We start from the raw sequence: 14,896 nt of genomic DNA, 5'->3' as shown, positions 1-14,896 counted from the left end.
TGTTCTTCGAAACACGAGCTCTGATATGGAGTCCCACAAGGCTCCATACTGTGTTCAATGCTTTTTAACATCTACATGAAACCGCTGGGAGAGATCATCAGGAAATTTGGTGCAGGGCTTTATCAGTATGCTTATGACACCCAAACTTATTTCTCCATGTCAACATCATCAGAAGGCATAACCTTCCTAAATGCCTCTCTGGAGGCGATGATGGGCTGGATGAGAGATAACAAACTGAGACTGAATCCAGATAAGACTGAGGTATTTATCATGAGGTCGGAACTCGGGAGACAATTTTGATCTGCCGGTTCTGGTTGGGGTCACACTTTCCCAGAAGGAACAGGTGTGTAGTCTGGGGGTGCTTCTGCATCCTAAGCTCTCCCTGCTGTCCCAGGTTGAGGCTGTGGCCATAGGTGCTTGCTTTCAGTTTTGGCTGATATGCCAGCTGCGTTCATTTCTTGAGATAAATGACCTCAGAACAGTGGTACATATGCTGGTAACCTCCAAACTTGACTACTGCAATGTGGGGCTGCCATTGTACATAGTCTGAAAACTGCAGTTGGTACAGAATGCAGGAGCTAGGTTGGTCTCTGGGTCATCTCATAGAGACCATATGATTCCTATACTAAAAGAGCTACAGTGTACACTAGTTACCAATAAGTTTCCAGGCAAAATACAAGGTGCTGGTTATAACTATAAAGTCCTAAACAGCTTAAAGGTAAAGTGTGCCATCGAGTTGGTGTCGACTCCTGGCGACCACAGAGCCTTGTGGTTTTCTTTGGTAGAATACAGGAGGGGTTTACCATTGCCATCTCCTGCACAGTATGAGATGATGCCTTTCAGCATCTTCCTGTATTGCTGCTAGCTTAGCACTAGGTATTTAAGAGAATGTCTTTTTTGCCATGAGCCCCACCACCCATTGAGATAGTCCAGGGAGGTTCATCTGCAGTTGCCACCAGCTTGTCTCATCCGGCTTCTAAATTCCACCTGGATTTACACAGATTTCAAAGGCACTGCCCAGATTGCCCAGATTTTTCAAATAAACAAATAGAATGAAAATTAGTTGCAGCATAATTTGCAAAATATGCAAATTAGGCCACCAGGATTTGGGAAGCTTGAACATGGCAACCCTAGGGGAGATCAGAGTAGGGGTGAGAGAAAATTGGCATGCGGTGGAGAGATTATGGTGAGGGTAAAATTGGCATATGGCGTGCTCCACACTGCAGTGGAGATTGACGTACAATTAATGACATGATGGGAAATAAATTCTCTCAAAATTGCTTCAGTCAGAGTTGGCAATCATGCTCCAGGGAAATGAGGGGTTGCAGAGAAGCAGTTCAGAAGGTACAGAGAACATTCTCCACAAGTCCTTAATAGCTACCAGGAAATGTATTTTCAGTGTGTTGGCATTAAGAACACTTTCCCCCTTTGGGGTTAACCTCACTTCATTTTGAGAAACAACAATCTTAAACTGTCTTGTGTTCTGGCTTGAGGGGAAAATTGGAACCACACCAGTTATTAGGGACTCTGAGGTGCCAGAGTGTGGTTTGAGGCAGGTGTGGGAGAAAGGCGCTTCAGGAAATTGTGAATCACTGAAGTATTAAAACCCTTATATCGGAACCCACAGCTCTCGGGGCTCAAAGTACAGTGTGGGGGAGGAGGCCTGGCCCCCTTACCTTTTGGGATGGTCCTTTTAGCCACTACTGTTTGAAAGCTACAGAGGGGCATGATTTGGCTAAGTCTGGGTGGTATCTGGGACTGAAACTGGATTTCATTACATGCTTACTCTCTCCCTCCCCATAATTCAAGCACTGTTACAGGCCCTTACAGAAAAGTACTCCCACCCACATAACACAAGTAACACATGCAACAGCTACCTTCATATGAATGGAGACAAAGCAGCACTGACTTCTTCTGTGGATAGCTATACAGGAAAGATTAGAGGGCTATAAAAGAGTCAGAATTCTATTAGCATAGAGTTCGGTTTCCTGGCCTATTACCAGAACAGGAAACAATAAAACCAGGGGAGAAAATGTGTTTGGTGTATTCACTTTTAGTGTGCATGTTGTTTGCATACAAAGGTATATGCACTACAGCAGTGTGTGCTTAAACCTATATTAAGGAGTGGGATCACTATGGATCTGCTCAGAAGCACTCTGTCCATTGTACAAAAACTGCACTGATTTTTGTAAAGCTGCCTCTCATTGCAGGGGAAATGTGCTTTGCCCATGCTCAGAAATACTTTGGAACATAGGAAGCTGCCATATACTGAGTCAGACCATTGGTCTATCTAGCTCAGCATTGTCTTCACAGACTGGCAGTGGCTTCTCCAAGGTTGCAGACAGGAATCTCTCCCAGCCCTATCTTGGAGATGCCAGGGAGGGAACCTTCTGCTCTTCCCATCAGGGGAATATCTTACAGTACTCACACGTCTAGTCTCCCTTTCATATGCAACCAGGGTGGACCCTGCTTAGCTAAGGGAACAAGTCATGGTTGCTACCACAAGACCAGCTCTCCTCTCCTCTTTGCCCTCATGTCCTTTTTTTGAACACACTTATGACATTGCAGTACACGCTCAGGTACACTTCTTGGATAATGTGATGCAGCCACTTATAGGACAGCAAAATGTGTCGTGTAAACCTTTCTGCAGGAGGGTTAGCATGTCCAAGTGTATTGAAGCCTGGGAGAGATAGCCTCAGGATTCTCATAAAATCTGTCCATAAAGGCAGCAGAAAAGGTGAATCAAAAGGTTGTGAGAAAGGCTGGCGGAGGTATGAGTCATTCACACCCCTTTCTTGGATCCTGTACAAGAACAGTGTGCATGGTTTCCTGTGAAATGAACAGGAAGATATCTGCTGCCTTGGAGCCAGCAGAGAGGGAAGCCACAAGATCCTAACAGGGAGGTATCTTGCTCTTAGTACACTGTAGGGATCATTTATTATTTATTGATTTGATTTGTATACCGCCCTTCCAAAATGGCTCAGGGCGGTTTACAATCAGCCAGTGTGGTGTTGTGGTTAGAGTGCTGGACTAGGACCGGGGAGACCCAAGTTCAAATCCCCATTCAGCCATGAGTCATGAGCTGGGTGACTCTGGGCCAGTCACTTTTCTCTCAGCCTAACCTACTTCACAGGGTTGTTGTGAGGAGAAACTCAAGTCGTATGTAGTACACCGCTCTGGGCTCCTTGGAGGAAGAGCAGGATATAAATGTAATCATCATCATCATCTGCCAGTTAAATTATTATTTAATCCTAGTAATGACATGGTTCTTTGGATATAACCCAGACATCTCTTTCTGTTAGTTATATGCCTGGCTTTCCCTCATTTTCACCATTCTAAATACTGTGCATAAACAACAGGCACAAGTACCAGAAAGCATTTGGGGACCTCTCTCTACTATTTATTTATTTATTGAACATATTTTTATACCGCCCAAAACATACGTCTCTGGGCGGTTTACAACAGGATTCTACTCATTCTAGATTAGTTTCAGTAGAATCCAGTGGTTCATCTTTAACATGCCTGTACTGCTATAGGCTACAAGGAATAGGAAAGGGTTTGCACATTTGAACAATTCCCCAGAGTACTACAGCTCCTTGATAGCAGATGCAGAAGACTAATGTGTCTGGCCAAAGGGGTCAGCTTAGTTCTTGTATTGACACGCTATTATTGTATAGATAAGGTAGAGTGTGTATGTGAGATCATGGATGGGGACCTTCTCCCCTCTGCAGCCAGTATGAACTAGCCCTTTTCACTTGTGTAAAGATAAATTTGTGCAGGCACAAGTAAGTGAGATGGTGCATTTTTGTGCAAAGAAACATTTCTTCACTAAAGAAACCCCACACCACAAAATGGTGGTTTCTCCCCTTACCCAAAAAGCCCTTCTCAATATGGCAGCAGCTTTAATCCTTCCTTAGAGAAAACCTTATGCTTGACCTCCTCATCATGGCGCCATCTAGGCAACACTTTAGCTCATCCGTACGTAAATCGGAAATGACCTTCCTATGATGGTTCCTATCTAACCGCGTTTCTGTTTTCCCTATTCGGGCAGCTCTGGCGTAGCGTCCAGGGTCCCCGGAGAGACCAAGCGACGCTGGAGACTCGATGGAAAGAGAGCATGACGGTAACCTTTAACCTTCCCAAAATGGAGGAACCGCTCGCTCACCATAGCGATGAGGGAAAACGGCTGCATTATAAAATGGGGCTGGGAAAACACGGTGGGCAAGAAACACATACGTGTTTGGACCTTCTCAACATGGCCGGCATGTAGTGTGTCCCTTTCAACATGGCCGCGGGGGTTCTTCCTTTCCTTTCGTCTTCCCATCTCTATGATGCCTTCCGTGCGTCCTTTTTTTGTTGTTGGTTGTATGTGCTATCTATGGTTTCTTTCCCCTCCCCTGAGCGTAACCCCTTCCTGCGACGCATGCGTCCCTCTGTTGCCGGTCGAACCGGGTTGGGCTGTCCCGAGGTTGCGGTGCATGTTGGGATATCGGAGGTTCTGCTGCTTTTTCCTCTCTGGGGGGTCTGGGCTGAGGCTGCAGCTGCAGAGATGGTGAGCAAGGGGGCGGGGGGCGAGCAGGGTGTGGGGAGGCGGGCGGGGAGGCCACAACCGGGAGGAGGATGGTGTTAAGAACTATTGCCATTATTACCCCTGTCGCTACTAAAAAGGCTTTCCCCGTTTCCTCCTTCCCTCTCTCCTCAAGGACAGCCCCCCCAACCCATTAATCCTGTATTCCCACCCATGAAGCTCTCCTCCTGCTTTCCCCTGTTGCCCCTCCTTCCTTTTACGTCACCCCCCCCTTCTCCTCTCTTCCCAGCACTCAAGACACTCCTCCTCCCTCACCTCCCCTATATAATCATGTTTGGGGTGGTGAGTGATTTCTCCTTCTCCTTCTCTTCCTCTCTCTTCCAAGCCCCCAGTTCACCTCTTCTAGTGACAGCTCTTTCTCGGCTCTCATTTCCCCTTACCCTGCCCCCACCAAAGGGGAGAAGACCTTCTCTTTTCAGTTCCCATTCCTGCTTCCCTCTTTCTGCCACCCACATTGGATGCTCTCTGCCCATCCATATATATTTGTATAAACCATGTATTTGTGTTTGCTATCTTTTAAATCCTGTCCTTCCCTCCAAGCTGGTGTATGTCATTCTACCTCTCCTCTGTCTGCCATCCTCACAACAACCCTATAAGGTAGTCTAGACCAGGGATTCTCAACATTGGGTCCCCTGATGATATTGGACTTCAACTCCCATAAATCCCCAACCAAAGGCCACTGGGGCTGGGGATTATGGGAGCTGAAGTCCAGCAACATCTGGGGACCCAACGTTGAGAATTCCTGGTCTAGACAGAAAGGGTGTGATTACTCAAAGTCACCCAGTAAGCTGCTGGATTGAGCAGGGGGGTTGAACATGTGTTTCCCAGGTCCTGGTCTTTCTCTCTTTCTTATTTATTTAACATATTTTTATACCTGTGATCTTGACTATAGACTGTGGTCATGACAGTCACTGGTACATTGTGCAGGCTCTTGTATCACTCTTCTCTCCCCCCAACTGTGCCAAATGAATCTCCACTCCTCTTCTGGTTCATGTGGTACAACACTTCTCTCTCAGCCTAACCTACTCCACAGGGTTGTTGTGAAAGAGAAACTCAAGTATGTAGTACACCGCTCTGGGCTCCTTGGAGGAAGAGCAGGATATAAATGTAATAATAATAGTAATAATAATAATAATTAATAATAATAATTTTCACAAGAGCTGAAAGACACACCTCTTCCGTCAGGCTTGTGGTCTATTTCTGTGACCTTGTTGTTGTTAGTAATATGTGTTTAATTGTTTTCATTCTGTTGTAAACTGCTTTCTGCTTTTTGGGAAAGTGGTGTATACATATTTTAACTTAAAACAAATTTATTTATTTATATAAAATATTTCTATGCCACCCAAAACTTGCATCTCTAGGCAGTTTACAATTAAAATCATTTAAAACATTAAATTAATTAACAATTAAAATCATTAAAAAGATTAAAAACATTTAAAACCCAGTATTAAGAATTATTTAAAACTATAAATAATTAGTTGTTGCAAATCTTCTCCTTTTAACTTTTCTTTCTGTTAGTCTGTCTCATTCCCTGCTTCACCTGTATTGTTAATATATGCACACATTTACAAGATTAACACAGGTGCTGACAAATTTTATTTGGCTCTAGGAGCCAGACAATGGGCACTTGATAAAATTGCCAGACCTAGTGACGAACCTTATGGGGAGGATGGTGGAAAATGGGCATCTCTTTATCCCTTTTATGAGTAAAATACTTAGAACAGAAACAGGGCTGTCTGGGGCAAATATTTCATTAAATAACTCTTCTCTGAATATTCTAGTCTAGGTGTCACAGTAAAATTTTTAGGCACCATGGCTTCCTGGCAGCTGGGATTTGTTAAGCTTTGGTTAACATGCAGCTTGAGCCAGTGTGGTGTAGGGGTTAGATTAGGACTGGGAGAGACCCAGGATCAAATCCCCAGTCAGCCATGAAGTCCACTGGGTGACCTTGGGTCCCATCACTCACTCTTGACCTAACCGTCCTCATGAAGTTGTTGAGAGGATTATGTGGGCATGGGGCAGGGTGGACAGCAATGTACACTTCCCTGAGCTTCTTGGAAGAAGAATGGGAAACAGATGTAATGATAAAATGATTAAAATTAAATTGGGGGTTGCTGGTGGGATTTCTGTTAGATGGTCTCCTATCTAAGATGCTTAGCCAGGAAGGTTAAATTAATGATGATAATGTACAACTTAATTTGTTAACCACCCCATAACAAATTGTTCTCTGGGCGGTTTACAACACAACATTAAAACATGAGATAAAAACACATAAAAAATAACATAACAGACCAAAATGGGGGGTGGGGCGGGTGTTACTTAGTTTTGAAGCATCAATCAAAATTAATTGCTTGATGCTTCCTGAGCCTCAATGCTTGATGCCAGGGGTTCCCAACCTGCGGGACTCCAGATGTTGCTGAACTACAACTGCCCGCATCCCTAGCTACAATAAATTGTAGTTGGTGTGTATGTGTGTATGGTGTGAGTTTTTGTTCAGCAACATCTGGAGTCCCACAGGTTGGGAACCCTTGCTGTATGCTGATGAAAGCAGCAAGAAGATTTGGGGAACAACAGTGGGAATTCTGCTAAAGGAGTTAAGAGTCCAGCTGGCAATTTATTTTATTATTTATGACATTTATATACTACTTCCCCCCCACCTTGCGGGGAAGAAATTCACAAAGTGGTTTAAGTATCAAGAGGAATAAAAAGATAGTTTCTTGTCTCAAAGGGGCTCACAGCCTAAAAGGAAATGCAAAGGAGACATTGGGAACAGCCATTGGACTTATTCTGCTGGGTTGAATAGGATCAGTTTGCTATCCCCCTGCTAAATATAAAAGAGCATCACTTTAAAGCAGGGCTGCTCAACTTTGGCCCCCCTGCAGATGTTGGCCTACAACTCCCATAATCCCTGGCTATTGGCCACTGTGGCTGGGGGTTATGGGAGCTGTAGTCCAAAAATAGCTGGTAGACCCGAAATTGAGTAGGCTTACTTTAAAGGTACCTCTTTGCCCTGTTAGCTTTTAGTCTCCATCAAAGCAGAGTAGTAAAAAGACTTTCCAAATAAAGCAGTTTTCTTTTTTTAAAAAAAACAGGATGCCCCTGTGAAACTACCAAGAACTGGGCAAGAGAAAATTATTCCTTATGTTTTTATCCAGCCCTTTCCTAAGACATTAATCTTCACTTGATAGATCACAATGCCCACCTGCTAAGTCTAAAAGAGGGGGAAAGAGAGGTGTGTGTTTTTTAAAACATTTATATTCCACTTTTCCTCCAAGGAGCCCAGAGCAGTGTTCATTGTTAAGTTTCTCCTCACAACAACTCTGTGAAATAGGTTAGGCTGAGAGAGGGGGGATAAAGATGGTTCTGTCTGGAAATGTTGAGGTCAATTCCTTTTAAAGAGCTCAGAGCAGTGTGTGTGGTCCTCTTCCCTGCCGGTTTTGTCCTCCCAGTTTGTGAGGTATGCTGGACTGAGAATGGGTGAGCTTTATGGGGTTTAAGCTCTGGTCATTCCTGGTCCTAATCTAACATCTATCCACAATGCATGCACAAACATCAGTGGTTTGGGAGGAAGTTTTTCTTCTTCTTCTAGAATGAACCACTAAGTGAAGGACCAGTTTAGATCAGAAGGGTTTCTGTAAAATGGGTTGACTAAGAATTGCTTAGAAGCAATATCTACCGTGTTTCCCCGAAAATAAGACAGTGTCTTATATTAATTTTAGCCCCAAAAAATGCATTAGGGCAATTAGCGGTACATCAGAAATTACTGCTAGGTCTTACTTTCGGGGTAGGTCTTACTTTCGGGGAAACGGTATATTCTTTGTGGGGGGATAGTCAATATGGCCTTCTAGAGACCCTCAAAATAAATAGAAAAGTTTCTACCAGAGGGGGAAATACTTCTAGGGTAGAAGGGGAACCTCACGGAAGACTAAACCAGCAGTTTCACCCAAATGTTAGGTCTGTCAGGACACGACCAATATTCATATACTGCTTTTTAACCAAAGTTCCCGAAGTGGTTTACATAGATATAAATAAATGAATACATAATTTTTATTAATTTATGCATGTGCCTATGAATTATGGAGTTCCACAACAAGGTGTCTCTTTGCTCAGTTAGCAGAGGTTGGCTGCTAGCTGAACTTCTTAAAGCTTATGTTACTTCCGGTATTGCTGAGCAACTTTGTCCCGTGTTCTCTGCAAGATGGAGGCCATGGCCCCAAGGCCTCCTTGACATGTGACTTTCAGGTAGGAAGCTGCAGGAATGTTATTATGTGTGCCCAAGGCACAAGCTGACAGGTGCCAAAAGCCTTTGCTGAGGGCGCAGTGGGGAAATGGCTTGACTACCAAGCCAGAGGTTGCCGGTTCGAATCCCCACTGGTATGTTTCCCAGACAACACCTATATTGGGTAGCAGTGATATAGGAAGATGCTGAAAGGCATCATCTCATACTGGGCGGGAGGAGGCAATGGTAAACCCCTCCTGTATTCTACCAAAGACAACCACAGGGCTCTGTGGTTGCCAGGAGTTGACACCGGCTCAACAGCACACTTTACCTTTTAACTCCAGGGCTAGTCCAGACATACAGTCTTCTTTTCCCTCATTTCTGGGAGAGGTCTCTCCATTTCATTAAACAGACCAGCCAAACTTTGCAGATGTTTGTTTGTATTCCTTTTTATCCCACCTTTCCTCCAACATGCTCAGGGCAGTGGTGGTGGTTGCTGTTTCCTTCCTGTCACAACAACCCTGAGAGGGAGAAGACTGGCCCAAGATTGCCTCTCCTGCTTCATGGCCAAGTGGGGATTTGAATCTGGTTCTCCCTGGTCCTAGTCTGGCATTCTAGCCACTAGACCAGACTGCCTCTGTAGGGAAAACCACTGGCAAGATATTTTACTCAGGCATGTAAATAGTCAGTCATATGTGACAAGTAAGAACTGCCTTCAGAAGAACAGATAAGAACATAAGAAAAATCCTGCTGGATCATGTCAAAAACCCATCCAGTCCAGTATCCTGCTTAACTCAGTGGCCAATCAGGTACATCAGAGAAGCCTGCAAGCGGGGGGGAAAGAGGGCAGCTGAATTCTCCCACTAGTGTTCCCTAGCTCCTGGTGTTCAGGGGCATCCCCCCTCTGATCCTGATGGAAATATGCAACTAACAGGCTAGTAGCCACTGATAACGCTATCCTCCATAAATGTGTCTAATCCCCTTTTAAAACCGTCTGGATTGGTGGCTATCATCACATCCAGCGGCAGCTAATTCCATAGTTTAACTACACACTGTGTAAAAAAAGGACTTTCTTTTGTCTGCCCTGATCTCCCGGAATTTAGCTTCAGTGAATGACCCCTAGTCCACATTGCATGCATAATTTTGTTTACCTCATCCTATCTACCTGCCTTGTCCACCTTTTTTCTCAGATAGGGATGCTTTGAAGAAGTTGGTTCATTTTCTCTCTCTTTCTTAGGCCATGAATGGATGGCATGTGTGGGCATATGTTTTGAGGTGGGGTGTTTTGTTTTGTTTTTTAAGTTGTAAATTATTTTCTTTGGCTCTAGGAGCTAGTCAGTAGACACTTGACAAAATTCCCAGACTCAGTGACAGACATTGCAAGGCGGGGCGGGGGGACTCAATAGGCTTTTTGTTATCCCCTTTACAAGGAACAGGACAGAAACACGGCTGCCTGGACTAGTTTCACTAACCATCGATCACCATTCTTCCTTTCCTTCAACAGGACGTCTTTCTAATGATCCGACGTCACAAGACAACCATCTTCACAGATGCCAAGGAGTCCAGTACGGTGTATGAGCTCAAAAGAATTGTTGAGGGGATTCTTAAGAGACCCCCAGAAGAACAGAGGCTATACAAGGTATGGGGAAGGGGAATCTCTCAGAGGCAACGGCCACCTACGGAGTCAGATCACTGGTCCATCTAGTTCAGTGTTGTTGACACTGACTGTCCGCGGTTCTCCAGGGCTTCAGGCAGGAGCTTTTCTCAGCCCTACCAGGAGATGCCGGGGCGTGAACCTTCTGCAGGCAAAGCAGATCCCCTGCCAGATGGCTAAATGGAGGTAACCATGTAGACCATCCTGGCCATTTTAGAAGAAGAGTGGGATAAAAATTCCAAGTTATGAATCTGAGTGGGTCTAGATAGCCCTGCCCTTTTTTCACTGCCACACCTATTTGATCTCCTGGCCCCAGTAGAGTAGAACCAAGAGATAGAAAACTGCCTTATACTGAGTCAGACCATTGGTCTGTTGAGCTCCGTATTGTCCACCCTTACTGGTAGCGGCTCTCCAAGGTTCCAGGCAGGAGTCCCTCCCAGCCCTGCTTGGAGATGCTGCCAGGATTGAACCTGAGGCCTTCTGCATGCAAAGCAGATGCCCCACCACTAAGCGCTCTCCCATTGTGCAAGCCAGCGGGCTTTGATGCATACAATGGTTTGCGTAGCTCTTGCAGTGGGCAAAATATTTTGTAATCTTTATTTCTTCTTGCACTTAAACCTCCTCAGTCAGCTCCCAGGCTGATGAGCAGGTACCTTCCTTGTCCCTGTATTACAGCCCAGTGAATAATGCCTTCCAGGATCGCATCCTCCTCTGTCTCATCAGCCAGGGTTCTTGGGGAAAGGTCTGTGCTTCCTGGGCAATGGTGGTGCTTCTGGGATTCCTCTGGGGTCTGTCAGCTGTATTGCAGGCATCGCCAGGGGATCCCAGTGGCATCCTCCTTGGAGTGATGCCACTTTCCTTATTGATTGATTGGTGGGAAGAGATCAATGCTGCAAGGAGCTTCCGCACTCTAGTGGGCATAGCATGGTGGTGGGTCACCAGCCATGGGGTCCATTTCTCCCTCTCGCAGCATTCTGGTTCTGCCCCAAAACTCAGCTTGGCTATCACTGCTCTGACCAGTAAGACCCCACAGATGCTCAGTATGTGCCCACCCCAGTCGTGTCCCACAAGGGCATAGGAAGCTGATACCAAGTCAGAACATTGCCCCATCTAGCACCAGGCTGGGCAAACTTGTCTCTCCAGACCTTGTTGAACTACACCTCCCATCACCCCCAGCCACAATAAATTGTGATTGGGGATGATGGGAGTTGTAGTTAGTTCAACAACATCTGGAGGGCCAAGTTTGCCCAGCCCTCATCTGGCAGATGCTGTTCCACTGAGCTGTGGCTTTGACTTGCTCGAAGACCCTGTTGTCGTGGGGTCACTTCCTGGCAGCCCGCACAGAGGCAGCTGCGATGCCTCTCCATTAACCAGCCCTGTTTGCTGTTCCGGGTGGATGTTGTTTTTTGCCACCCCACCTCTGGAGCAGCTGCATGTCAAAAGGAGCCCTTTCCCAACCAGGCTTGCTTCTCTGTGCAATTTGTCCCTCCCCCTGCAGGACGACCAGCTGTTGGATGACAGCAAAACCCTCGGAGACTGCGGCTTCACCAGTCAGACGGCACGACCCCAGGCCCCTGCTACAGTGGGCTTGGCCTTCAGAGCAAGCGGTGAGCCCTTCTGCCCTGCCCTTTCGGGTTGGGTGTGGATAAATTTGAGTGTGTTCAGGCCAGCACTTGGAACTGGGGACAGTAGGTTAGTCAGAGATTTTACTCAATGACTCTACCTCTGAATATCCTAGTCTAGGCGCCACGAGTTCCTGGGAATGGTCAAGCTCTACCTTAGTCATGTTATCCCACACAAGCCAAGGACTCCTTAGTCCCTCCCTTCTTAGTATTTTATTTATTTAACACACTTTTATACTGCCCCATAAGCAAGTCCCTGGGCGGTTCACAGTCAGTAGGACCAACAGAAGAGGTTCTGTCACAGTTCTTCACTGACCATATCCACACCAGGAAGAAGTTCATCTGCTGAACGTCTGTCAGGCGTCTGATAGACGCACAAAGCTGGCAGCCCAACATCTGGGGGTTGGGATTTTCATTTTTTCTTTATTCCACAGAATTATATGAATTCTGTACCTTAGCTGCTCACACCCATAAGTCAGCCAAGACACAGGCTAATGGGGACGAGGGGTTGAAATGCAGTGTGTGCCCAAATCTCTCTTGCTGTTCGCATGGTGGAGAAGAAGCTTATCCGAGCCCTTTGCCTACGCAGATGAGACTTAAGGAGACCTTTGTCTCATGTGGGGATGAGTCAGTGAGCGAAACCCAGTTTTGCTGGCCCTTCAGCCTTTCCTCGGTATTACTGCCCTGGTGACAATTAACTGGCAGCCATCGCATGTAGCTCCTTCTGACATTCAGGAACCTGTCTTGTTCAAAGAAGAGAATGCAGGACAGCCACTGCAGTCCTCCTTGGCTTTGAGGAGGGAAAGCCAAGAGATGCTGCAATAGTTTCATCCCCACCAAAGCATCCGTGGGCACAGTACAGAAGGAAAAGGCTTGACCCAGGGGACCCACACACTTAGGCTTGGCTCACTAGCCAGCCGTTATTTGTGGTCGCCACCAGCCCCTTCTCTTCCCCCAGATCCTTACTGGTACACAAGGAGTGTCCCCTCTAAGGCATGTGCACATGTGTGCATTCACAAGTTTTTGGGTGTCCGCTCAGTTAATTTTAGATCCCACTCAGGTTGAATCAGGAAAGCCCCACTCTGAATGCCTCCCAGAACAAAACTCATTCCACACACAGATGAAGAAAAAATTAGAGCGAACACTGTCCCCAAGCAGAGGGGCCTAGGAGAGAAGCGGGTCATTTGCACTGGGATACAGAGAGGGTAAGAAACAGAGGGGGCCCTGGTCTCCAACTGCTCAGCCGGGCTTGCTGCTGTTTCTTACCTTCTCAAAAGCAGTGGTGGAAATGAGACCTCTGGGGAGGAGAGCTGTGCGGTGCTGGCCGTCCTGCTTGCCAGAGGGGCTGGGGGCACTCGCCACTGACGAGCTGGCAAGTAGATTTGTCGGGGCCTGCCATTGACATGTTGATGCTGACGCAGTAAGAAGCAACCGCTGCCTGAATGGCAGCTGAGTGGTATCAAAGCCGGGCAATGAAGAGTGCTGGTACAAGCCAACCACGTGTGTTCCTTCTCTCTCCCTCCCTCCCTCCCTCCCTCCCTCCCTCCCTCTATCTTACAGAAGATGCCTTTGAGCCCCTACGCATTGACCCCTTCTCCAGCCCCCCGGAGCTCCCAGACGTGATGAAGCCCCAGGACTCCAGCAGCAGCGCCAACGAGCAGGCAGTGCAGTGAGAGCCGGAGGGTGGTGGAGTGAGCTGCACAGCCCGTGGCGCCCCTCCCTCCACCCCGCCCGCCCGCCCCTCCCTCCCTCCCTCCCTCCTCCAGTGTGGAGAGAGACATGGCACTGTCCCTCCCCTCCAGTCCAGGTCCCCCTTCTCCTCTGCCCCTCTCTCTAAGCAAGGCCACACTCCCTTCCCGGCCCCTCCCCACTCACGCATCAGACAGAGCTGTGTTTTCGTTTTGGTTTTGAAAACAATAAAAGTTCCGCTGTTTTTTCCCCCCTTTGGTCTTGTGTTGTGGGCCTGTGCTACGAAACGCAGCAGGACACGGACCTTGCCTGATGGGGAGACGTGATAACAACACCCAGAGACAGCCTTGATGTGACCGGCCCGTGCTTAGGAAGCTTTACAAGTCTCTTCTGCTCCACTCTACATTAGTAGGTCTCTGTTTGAGGAAACCCCCAGCGATTGTTTGGTAGAGGCTGGTGGTTCTTGAAGAGGACCCTGGCCACCTTCTGGAGCACAACTCCTTGTTTATAAGCCAGATTTTCATTTGTTTCTTTTCCTTTCATTTGTTTCTTTTCCTTATCTACACTGCAGCCATAAATTGAATTCAGTGTCATGGCTCCATCACTTTCAAAAGGACTTGAGAGTAGCTGTTTACTGAGTCAGACCATTGGTCCAGGTAGCTCAGTATCATCTGCTCTGACTGGCAGTGGTTCTCCAGGCAGGAATTTTTCTCAACCCTACCTGGAGATACCAAGGATTAAATCCCATGACTTTTTGCATGCTAAGCAGATGTTCTTCTTAGTTATGGCCCCATCCCCAAAGCAGTTCTTCAAGGGGTAGGGATAGCAAATGCATTGCTCAGTGACCTCAACCTCTGCTTCCTACAATTGGTTGCAGAAGCCATATCTTTAAAAGTTCAGGTGCATTGTAGGGACAGTTCCACAAACCTCAAAAGGAACACATGTACTCTTTAAGCAGAATGTTCCGTTCCCTGGTAACCTTGTGGAATTAATGCCCAACTTGTTAAAAGTTGCTCTGCTGTTTGTATAGTTGCATCATCTACATAAATGGTTTACAAAGAATGAAAGGACAAGGTCCCTGCCCTGAGAGGCTTACAATCTAGAGAACAGACACAAAGGAGACA

The 14,896-nt window shown here is 46.7% G+C and overlaps 2 protein-coding genes across 11 annotated transcripts in view; one reads left to right on the top strand and one right to left on the bottom strand.

Moving 5' to 3' along the window:
* Nucleotides 1-4,374, bottom strand: part of LOC128329781 (serine protease 33-like) — a 38,976-nt gene extending 34,602 nt beyond the window's left edge. For 2 of the 7 annotated variants that reach the window (XM_053261463.1, XM_053261466.1), the window contains exon 1: nt 3,872-4,332. Coding sequence is in view for 2 of the 7 variants with exons in the window: in XM_053261459.1 (XP_053117434.1) it covers nt 4,237-4,324 (88 nt within the window). In the remaining 5 variants the exon portion in view is untranslated. Of the gene's footprint in view, nt 1-3,871 lie in introns of all 7 variants that reach the window. The other 5 variants (XM_053261462.1, XM_053261459.1, XM_053261460.1 and 2 more) reach the window with 5 other exon arrangements.
* Nucleotides 3,992-14,021, top strand: ELOB (elongin B). 4 transcript variants are annotated; one of them, XM_053261476.1, is made up of 4 exons: nt 3,992-4,123; nt 10,312-10,446; nt 11,960-12,068; nt 13,644-14,021. In XM_053261476.1, the coding sequence occupies exons 1-4, from the start codon at nt 4,118-4,120 to the stop codon at nt 13,754-13,756; spliced, it is 363 nt and encodes a 120-aa protein (XP_053117451.1). In that variant the 5' UTR covers nt 3,992-4,117; the 3' UTR covers nt 13,757-14,021. The 4 variants fall into 4 exon arrangements, with proteins under 4 accessions (XP_053117451.1, XP_053117449.1, XP_053117450.1 ...); XM_053261474.1 differs by lacking the exon at nt 3,992-4,123 and adding an exon at nt 4,379-4,552; XM_053261475.1 differs by lacking the exon at nt 3,992-4,123 and adding an exon at nt 8,694-8,830.
* The last annotated feature ends 875 nt before the right edge of the window (nt 14,022-14,896 follow it).

This window comes from Hemicordylus capensis, chromosome 6 (genome assembly GCF_027244095.1).
Source record: "Hemicordylus capensis ecotype Gifberg chromosome 6, rHemCap1.1.pri, whole genome shotgun sequence".
Taxonomy (NCBI): domain Eukaryota; kingdom Metazoa; phylum Chordata; class Lepidosauria; order Squamata; family Cordylidae; genus Hemicordylus; species Hemicordylus capensis.
This window is presented reverse-complemented; position numbering and strand designations above follow the sequence as displayed.

What these genes read in the sequence shown, in the direction of transcription:
- ELOB (XM_053261474.1), top strand. Translation starts at nt 4,379, where the DNA reads ATGGTTTCTTTCCCCTCCCCTGAGCGTAACCCCTTCCTGCGACGCATG. An exon ending in AGGCTGCAGCTGCAGAGATG is followed by an intron (nt 4,553 to 10,311) that starts GTGAGCAAGGGG and finishes TTCCTTCAACAG; the next exon opens with GACGTCTTTCTAATGATCCG. An exon ending in CTTGGCCTTCAGAGCAAGCG is followed by an intron (nt 12,069 to 13,643) that starts GTGAGCCCTTCT and finishes TCTATCTTACAG; the next exon opens with AAGATGCCTTTGAGCCCCTA.